We start from the raw sequence: 9,824 nt of genomic DNA on the forward strand, positions 1-9,824 counted from the left end.
CAGCCAGGGCTACACAGAGAAACCCTGTCTCGAAAACAAACAAACAAACAAACAAACATAGTGGGCTAAAATATTTCAAGCCAAACATGGTGGTGCATGCCAGAAATCACAGCACTTAGGAAACCCAGGCAGGAAAGTTGGAAGTACAAGAGGAGCCTAAGGTTGTATCACACCTAAAATACTTTCATCAGCAATAGGGACACTACTAGTTTAAAACCAGCCTGAGGATACATGATATTTCAATCATCGTTCTTGCCACAGGGAAACACCAGATAATCCAGATAATCTGGATAATCCACATTACTTATATCTTAGCCTATTGTGCATTAGCACAAGATACTCTCTTCAAAAACAGGCCTTTGAAATGATCATTTGAGAAAATGTTCCACTTTTTTTTTTAAGATTTTAAAATTTTATGTGAATGAATGTTTGCCAGAATTTATGTATGTGCCTGGTGTTAGTAAAAGCAAGAGGTCTCAGAGCACCAGAACTGGAGTTACAAATGGTTATGATCTGCAGTGTGGGTACGGTCCTCTGCAAGAACAGCCAGTTCTATTGTGACTCTCTCCCCATCTTGATAGAAATATCAATAGGAGAGGGGGATATCTGTTAAATAGCCAATCAACCCCACTTCCCATTTCAGCTCATATAAAGGAAAAATATCATTTAAAGGAATATTTAAAGGCTTATTATTACCATTATCTATGACTTAATAGTATTTAGCAGTGTTTCAACAATGCTTCACTCCTTAGACTACCCCGCCCAGGGAAAGGTGCCTAATGAGTCTCAAGATTATTGGTGATATTAATATAATTGGTAATGAATAATGAAATGTGTCAACATTTGGAAGACTTGCTTAATTCAGTAACTCAATATTTTCCAAATGACCAAGCATATTACCAAATCATACATAGGAAATATGCGCGTGAGTTCCACAGACACTGGGCTGGAAAGAGGCTTCGGGTAAAGGGTGAAAGTGTGAAGACTGAGCTCAGATCCTCAACACCATGAAAAAGCCAGACATGTCAATATGTATCTGCAATCCCAAACTGGGGAGCAGAGGCATGAGGACTTGCTGGCCATACAATCTAGCTACATCAATGAGCTCCAAATCCAGTGAGGTACCCTCTATCCAAAGATAAGATGGAGGGGCTGGTGAGGTAGCTCATTGGGCAAAGATGCCTGCTTCCAACCCTCAAGACTGGAGCTTGCTGGAAGGAGAACACTCTTAGTTGTTCTCTAACCTCCACTAGCCTCTGAGCATTGTGTTAATATTAGTATTTATGTTAACATTGTAAAAGTAAAATGTTAATAAAAAGCAACAGAGAAAGGCATTATGTACCTGAACACACACTTGCACATAACGCATACACTACACATATACACTACAAAAATAATAAACATTACTGGTGTAATAGATTAAATGAACTTTTTCTCAATTACACCAAATCATAATGATAATTATTACCATAACTAATAATAATTGTTATTATATTTATTTATTTTTTTTAAAGATTTATTTATTTTCTGTATGAGTACACTGTAACTGTCTTCAGACACACAAGAAGAGGGCATCAGATTCCATTACAGATGGTTGTGAGTTACTATGTGGTTTCTGGGAATTGAAATTAGGACCTCTGGAAGAGCAGCCGGTGCTCTTATCTGCCGAGCTATCTCTCCAACCCCTATTTGTTCTTTTATTTACCTGGTTGTTCGAGACATGAACTTTTCCCCAGTTGTATATGTAATAATTAATTCGTTTTTCCAGACAGGGTTTCTCTGTGTAGCCCCGGCTGTCATGGAACTCACTTTGTAGACCAGGTTGGCCTCAAACTCAAGAGATCCGCCTGCCTCTGCCTCCTGAGTGCTGTGGTTTAAGACGTGTGCCACCAAATTTACAAAAGCTTCACATATACTCTGTAATGAAAAATTCCTAGCCTATAATAATCTTGTCACTGAATTTATTAAGAATGGACTGTCACACGATGTTTTAACGACTGTTAAATTAATCAGTCCAAACGCTGGTTTCCCAATCGGCCTCTACTTCATTTAACTTTGCTGGACAATTATTCCACATTGCAAAGCGCCTCGGGAATTATTGCTGCTGCAAATCTACAGCATCTTCTAACTGGAAACAGGCGGGAATTACATGTTGGGAAGGCAGGAGTAAAACTTCCAAACTAACCCATTAGCAACGATCTCTTGATATTTCTTAATTTCCATCAAGACCAACCCACAGAAATTCCAGTGAGAAAACTGTAGTCGTCAGAGCACGCTTCTCAAGGCGTCTGACATCATCACGCACATACACTCCAGGAGAGTCGGGGTCCCGCCCTAGCCTTGCCTCCAGCTGATTGGCATGCCCGGGCATGGTCCAAGGTGCCATTGGCTGGCGACCGACCAGGTCGAACCCGCCTCAAGAAGCCTCCCCAGTCAGGAAGCTTCCCCACCGCGGAGCAGCTAGACGTGCGGGCCGTCTCAGCTGTCCACTGGGGGTCGCCAGCACCCTCGCTCGGGTCCCAGGGCCGCAATCACTCCTGGAGACCTCCAGCGATTCTTTCAGAGCTACTCGCAGGGGAAGTGGTGCCACCGCGCGCCAACCTGGCGCGGCCGTGACGTCAGGCTTGCGCAAGTTGGCAATTGGCTGGAGGCATGTGGCGCGGACGGGCACTGGCGCGAGCGATTGGATATGCTGTTAGGGGGCGGGGTCTGGAGGCGGAGCATGCTGCGGAGAGAATTGAAGTACAGCTCTCTGCACAGCTCCTCAGCACCTCCAGCCGCAATCTCTGGTAAGCCTCCCTTCTATTTGGGGAAGGATAGCGAGAGAGGACCAAGAAGGGTGGGGTGGCTGTATGAGGCTGAGGTGACACGGATTCCCAGCTTGGCTCGCCTTGGTGGCCTCTGACGTTCTGGAAAGCGTTGGGTGGCCGGCTGAGTCCCATCGGGTTCTCAGGGTTGTCCATGGAAACGCCCTGAGGAGCGATTCAGCAGTCGAGAAATGTAATGGTTCATAGCCCTTGGGGAGTTGAGTTATAGAAAGGGACCTGAGAAAAATCTGTTCTTCCCTCCAGTATGTAACACGTCACTTGTCTTCTTCCAAAAATGAGTACATAGGTCTACTCGTAAGGTTTCTTCTAGTTTAAGAGTGATTTGCAGGTGGTGTGGTTGGTCAACGTCCACGTGGGTTTATAAAGAGATGGAAATGCGTCTCCTTTATGTCCCTAGATCTTTTTCTTGAGTTCGGTGATGTGCCTTTGTACTTTAAACATCTTTTAAGTGGGTGAGAAAATATCACTTTATCCGGTGATCGTGAAGTTCATTCTTTATATCCTGGCATTATGAGTTAAAGATGTTATTTCAGAAAGTTTAGTAATTGCTCGCGTTTGAAAACTACCCTGGAGAGGATTTTAAATTAGTTTGTGAATGTTGTCATTGAAGTCCACTCTCACTTCTACCAGTGCTTGTGTTAGAATGTCTGTACTGCATTTATATGCCGGTTAGAAAACTAATACAATGACTTTTCTCTGTTAGGGTTCTAGGTCAGATCAGACATTCTGTCACAATGCCTGAAATAAATACCACCCATCTTGATGAAAAACAGGTTCAGCTTCTAGCAGAGATGTGTATTCTTATTGATGAAAATGACAATAAAATTGGGGCTGACACCAAGAAAAATTGTCACCTTAATGAAAACATCGACAAAGGTACTGTCTTAAAGTATTCTTTGTTATAAAGTGACTTGTCTAGACATTTAGCTAAGAAAAATGTTGAGATGAAAGGAATGCTTTCTCTTTTGGGGTTTGAAGAGGGTCTCAGTGTGTATAGCTCTGACTGGCTGGTTGTCACAGAAATCTGCCCCCCAAGTATTGAGTTCTTAATGCTCTCTTACCTTTCATTCCAGTTAAATGGTGTGTACAAGTAAAATTTACCTTTCTATCTCTCCTGTAATATTTCCCTCCACTAATTGGCTTCAGAGTTGTTTGGGGATCATAAAGAAGGAGTAGATATTATCATAGTTCTCAAGTCTGTCTTTCTGAAGATTAGAGAGAGGAGTGGGTATTGAAGGAAAATATGAACCTACACACACACACACACACACACACACAGCAGGCTACCAAATGATCTGGGTTAAAGAAAGAGTGCTTGACACGAATCAAAGCTGCGATTCCTTTCCTATAGTGACAGAGTCTAGTACTCAGGCTGGTGCCACAGCCACAAAGGACTTCATGTTAGAAGACTGGAAAACAGCAGAACTCCCAGGAGGTGTTAATCATATTCTCAACTGCAGGAGGGAAAATCGAACAAATAACTGGCAAAAATCTGACCAACATTTGTTTTGCTTTTAGGATTAATACATCGAGCGTTTAGTGTCTTCTTGTTTAATACTGAAAATAAGCTCCTGTTACAGCAGAGATCGGACGCTAAAATTACCTTTCCAGGTTGGTATACGTAATGAATAAGGTAGATTTTGCCGGGAACTATTTAATCTGACTGAACTTCTTGGAACCAAGGTCCAAAAGAAACAGGCACATGGCTTCTTGTATATTATATTAAATCATCTTATCCACTGACTCTACTCTTAATATCTGAATTATCTGTGTATTTTGATCTTGATTAAAAAAGCTTTAAAACTTACCCATAAATATTTTTTTTAGAAAATACCTCTGGGAACCTCTTATAATTAACTTAAAATTCTATTTATCTGATGACTTAGGAAAGTTTTTCTTTGGTATTTCAAGTATTGGGAAAAAATTCTTTTTTGTTCATATTACTATTTCCCAGGTTGTTTCACCAATAGTTGCTGTAGTCATCCATTAAATAACCCAGGTGAGCTGGAAGAGAACAACGCCATTGGTGTGAAGCGAGCGGCACAGAGGCGCTTAAAAGCCGAGTTAGGAATACCCTTGGAAGAGGTACCCACTCTTCTTCTTTTTACACAGTCTGCAGTCTAAACCCAAGCATGTTAAGACACTGGGTAATTACCAGACAGAAATTTTCAGCAATGCTTTGAGTGGAACCTGGAGGTTTGTACATTCTTGGCTAGCGCCCTTTCTTAAGTTCCAGGCCAGTAACTTTGTTTTGAGATAGAATTTAACTATGTAGCCCAAGCTTGCCTTAAATTCTTGATCCTCCTGCCTCAGCATCCCAGTCACTGAGATTATAGTAGTACATGATATGTGTTTTCTAACTTCCTGATTTATTGAATTAGCCCTTCAATAAGGAATATTATGTGCATATTTATTGTCTTGGTTTTTGAGGCAGTACCTTGTTGCCCAGCTCTTACTGACCTCCAACCAGATGCTAGATTTTACCTCCTAAGTGCTGGGATTATTGGCCCACATTCCTAATCCAGCTAAGTTTTTATTTCACTCTTTTTTTTAAAAAATACCTCCAAGATTTGATTATTTTATATGTATGAATGTTTTGCCAACGTTTATGTACACAATATGTATGCCTGGTGCCCAAGGACACCAGAAAAGAGGGTGTTAGATCCCCACAGGGATGCTGGCAACCAAATCTGGATCTTTTGGTAGGTACTGCTCACCCATCTCTTCAGCCTCCTTTTAAAATAATAATAATCATCATCATAATAATAATACCTGTTTTTACTTAGTGTCTGTTTTTCCTGCATGTGTCTCATGTGGGCCATCTACATGCAGTACCAGAGGAAGCCAAAAGAGGGAGCTGCATCCCTTGGAACTAGAGTTAAGGCCAGGTATTGGCTGCCATGTGAGTGCTAAGGCTCAAACCTTAGTCCATGGAAGAACAAGACAGCACTTTTAACTCCTGAGCTATCTTTCTGGCCACCCTCTTTATTTTATGTTATTATTTATTTATCTATATTTGAGATTCCATGGATCTCATGTGGCTCAGGCTAACCTTAAACTTAAGCTGTAGCTGAGGACGACCTTGAGGTGATGATGTGCCTGTCTTTATTCTCCTAGCGCTGAGAATACAAGTGCACACCATGGTGCTAGGAGTGGAGCCCAGGGCTTCCCCCATGCTTGGCAAGCCCTCAGTGAGTGATATTCCAGCGCTCAGGAGGTAGAGGTAGCTGGTTCAGAGTTTCAAGTCAGTCATATCTACTTAGAGAGCTAGCCAGGGCTACGTGGTAAAATTTCGCCTCAAAAATAGGTTAGATAGGTAGGTAGACAGACAGACAGACAGATGATACATAGATAGATAGAACATGTTTTTAGAAAGAACAGAACAATTCCAGGAAAATCAGCTCATTCAGATTTGTGGTTCATGTTCCTAAGGATGTCCGCAAGAAAACATTCATCTCTGATTTGATCAATTTTAATAGCCAGCCTTGTAGACTTGAACAAAACTATGACTGTGATTTTAAGAAACAAATTTTAGGCCTAGCTAGCCTAGAGCTTACTGTGTAGACCAGGCTAGCCCTGAACTCGTAGAGATCTGCCTGCTTCAGCTTCCAGCCAGCATGCTAGGACTAAAGGAGTATACCGTCATGCCAGACTAAACTGTCCTCTTTGAGGATTAAGACAAAGTGTCTCATATGCAGTTGAATGTTTTTCTGTAATAGCAACTTTAAAATTCAGATGCCACATTCTAGTTTGAGTAACTACTTTTTAATATTTTGAAAACAAATTAACTTGTGTTTGGTCTCAGGAATAAAAAATTGAGACACTCAAGACAGTAATAATTTTTCCATATATTTAAAAGCTCTGATTGTAAAACTGTGCTGCTGTCATTCAAGATACTGTTAAAGGGCTGGAGAGATGGCTCAGCTAGGAGCACTGGCTGCTCTTCCAGGGGACCCATGTTTAATGCTCAACACCAGCATGGCAGCTTACACTCCTCTGCAGCTCCAGATCTAGGAGATCAGTCGCCTCCTTCTAGTCTCCTAAGGCACCAGGCACACACCTGGTACACAGCTACACATGCAAGCAACACACTCATACACAAAAAAATACATTAAAAAAATAAGATATTCTTGAGACGTGTTAATTTTAGGTTATCTTTTGTCACTAGTCAGTTTCTCCTTTTCTTTGGTTTCTGTTGTTTGGTTTTTGAGACATGTCTCTCTGTACATCCCTGGCTAGCTTGGAACTCACTGTGCCTTAAACTCAGAGAATCACCCACCTACCTTTGCCTCCTGAGTACTGGGCTTAAAGACATGCATCTCTCTGCCTGACCTCATCAATAGTATTATTAACTGATTTATCTTTTCATGTTGTAGGTTGATCTAAATGAAATGAATTATCTAACAAGAATTTACTACAAGGCCCAATCTGATGGTATCTGGGGTGAACATGAAATTGATTACATTCTGTNTCTGNGGAAGAATGTAACCTTGAATCCAGATCCCAACGAGATTAAAAGCTATTGCTATGTATCAAAGGAAGAAGTCAGAGAAATTTTGAAGAAGGCANCCAGAGGTGAAATNAAGTTAACTCCGTGGTTTAAGATTATTGCAGATACTTTCCTCTTCAAATGGTGGGATAACTTAAACCATTTGAGTCCATTTGTTGACCATGAGAAAATATATAGAATGTGAATGTGTAAATGATTTGAAAAATTTTCTACCTGGTAAGAATGGTTTGGTTTGGTTTGGTTTTAAATTGGGCCCTCTTGTATGATAATAGGTATTTTACAACCAGAATTTGTTTTGAGAAAGGAAAAACTCAACTAACTTACGATTTTATATTATATATCCCATATATATGCACTGATGTTTGTAAAAGACATTTAGGAGACGTTATTGCAAAATTATGCCATAAGNAAAACTTAATTTAGCCTGTCCAAATACCTGGCTATGACAAGATTGAGGAAATAACTAGAACTCATATTTTACATTTTGACAGACACTTTCAGAACACTTTGCTAATTGCCAAGTTTTTTTTATATCATTAGATTTTTATTAGATTTTTATCATACATCAGCAAATCGAGCAGAAGACACTGCTTAGCTGCTTTGAAACAGCACTGAGAGGTTAAATGGGCAGGGCTCAGGATACAGCTGAGAGATACCATGATTGGTTGTTGGGTCCCTAATCCTAAAGATAATTGTAACAACAATAATAACAGACAGAGCAGATTCAGAGGAAAGTATGTAGCTCTCTCAGTCTTCATACAGGATGGTTAATCTCAGGAATCCCTGTATAACCAACACTCTGGATGCTCAAGTCTATAGATGATATCATATTGCATATTACTTATGCACATCTTCCCCTACACTTCACCTCATCTCTGGTGTGGTCATGGCACTGAACACAGCGTAAATGCTCATGTAAACGATTGTTGTACTGTGCTTCATGATAAGAAGTCTGCATGTGCGGTACAGATCAAATATTAATAGACAGTTGCTTTGAGCCCTTGGGTNTTTGACCCACAGATTTAAAAGGCCAGTTCTGTATACTAATTTTTGTNATTCTCAGTTGACTTTGTGCTTTAACCATCCTGAAGTTATTATTTTACTACTTAAAGGTAACTGTTACTTTTGGTAGTAATGGTAACTGATTAGCTATTCAGCAAAATCTGTTTACAGTCATAGTGAAAAAGATGGTTAGTCATAAGGTGGGNGTGAGTTCTACTTTAAAGAGTTGAGAAAACCTTTGACTCTACCATGGCTGGCCCTGCATCATCTTGGAGGGGGTCTGGCTTGTGTTAGATAATTTAGTAGCATTAGTACCCCTTTGTTAAGATGATGACGACAACAACTACAGCAACAAAAGAAAAATCTAAGGAAGAGTGGGTGTTTCTTTCTCTGTGTAGCCCTGGCTATTCTAGAACTCAATCCATNGACTAGGCTAGCCTCAAAACTCAGAGATCCACCTTCCTCTGACTCCCAAGTACTGGGATTAAAGGTGTGTACCCCATGGTCAGCAACAACCAGAATTTTAATGGGTGATATCAAGGGTCCCATAACGGGCTCACTGTTCTATAACCAGGGCTTATTTTAGAGGTGGAAGTGGGAAGGGGTAGCAATAAGGAAACATACAGTGACTAGATTGATGTCCCAGAATAGGCATATATTAAGATTTTGAGGTTATAGAATAGGCATATATTAATACTGTGCTTTGATTCATGTTCTTTTAAAACTTGCCACAGGTGTGTCACATTTGAGCTCTTCAGACAGCTTTATTCTTAAGTGCTTCTATAATGGATACATTTTTTCTTATAAAAATTTTATAAACCTAATTTCTTGATAACTCAGAACAGTTGATTTATCATTGGAGATATGACTGTGTCGCAAGTATTTATTGAGAATTAAAAATAAATTATTTTAATATTGTCTGGCTTATTATGGTTAATCTGTGTATTGTATCTTAAACATGATAAATGCTATATACCTTTAACATAGGTAAAATACTTATAGTTTTATTTCCTAGTAATTGGCTGATTACACATGATTAGTATCCAGTAGCTTTAGATAGCTAGTGGCTATTCCGCCGAACAGTAGTCTTAAAATTATAACCTGGGACTCTGTAAGTGCCAGATCCTGCTGTATTGCTAGACTGCTGTGAGGACATGATGTGTACAAACAGCAGGACCCAGTAAACTCCTTAGCACCAGCATCTTTTAAAATTGTATCCCTCTCCCAAAACATAGCTACCTCTGACCTTAGGACTTAACGTAGATGGGTTAGTTCTGAAGGATAGTTAAGGTGCTTAGCTGTTCATTGTATTCCTTACCCTACTGGACGGTAGTGGGAACAGTGGCTTTCCCCGCTAATGGAAGAGACACATAGCAGGACACACCTGAAATGAATCCTAGTGAGAGTTGTTTTCATTTCCTTGGAGGTGCTGGTTGGATCAGTCTCATCTGTTGTACCCTTACTGGGGTGCAAGGGATAGAAAT

General features: G+C 40.3%; 1 protein-coding gene across 1 annotated transcript; it reads left to right on the forward strand.

Moving 5' to 3' along the window:
* Positions 1 to 2,457: 2,457 nt before the first annotated feature.
* On the forward strand, positions 2,458 to 8,762 carry Idi1 (isopentenyl-diphosphate delta isomerase 1). Its single transcript, XM_021215865.2, has 5 exons — positions 2,458 to 2,789; positions 3,532 to 3,704; positions 4,347 to 4,439; positions 4,783 to 4,913; positions 7,205 to 8,762. Exons 1-5 carry the CDS (start codon positions 2,653 to 2,655, stop codon positions 7,520 to 7,522), a joined length of 852 nt encoding a protein of 283 aa, XP_021071524.1. The 5' UTR covers positions 2,458 to 2,652; the 3' UTR covers positions 7,523 to 8,762.
* The last annotated feature ends 1,062 nt before the right edge of the window (positions 8,763 to 9,824 follow it).

This window comes from Mus pahari, chromosome 16 (genome assembly GCF_900095145.1).
Source record: "Mus pahari chromosome 16, PAHARI_EIJ_v1.1, whole genome shotgun sequence".
NCBI classification, from domain to species: domain Eukaryota; kingdom Metazoa; phylum Chordata; class Mammalia; order Rodentia; family Muridae; genus Mus; species Mus pahari.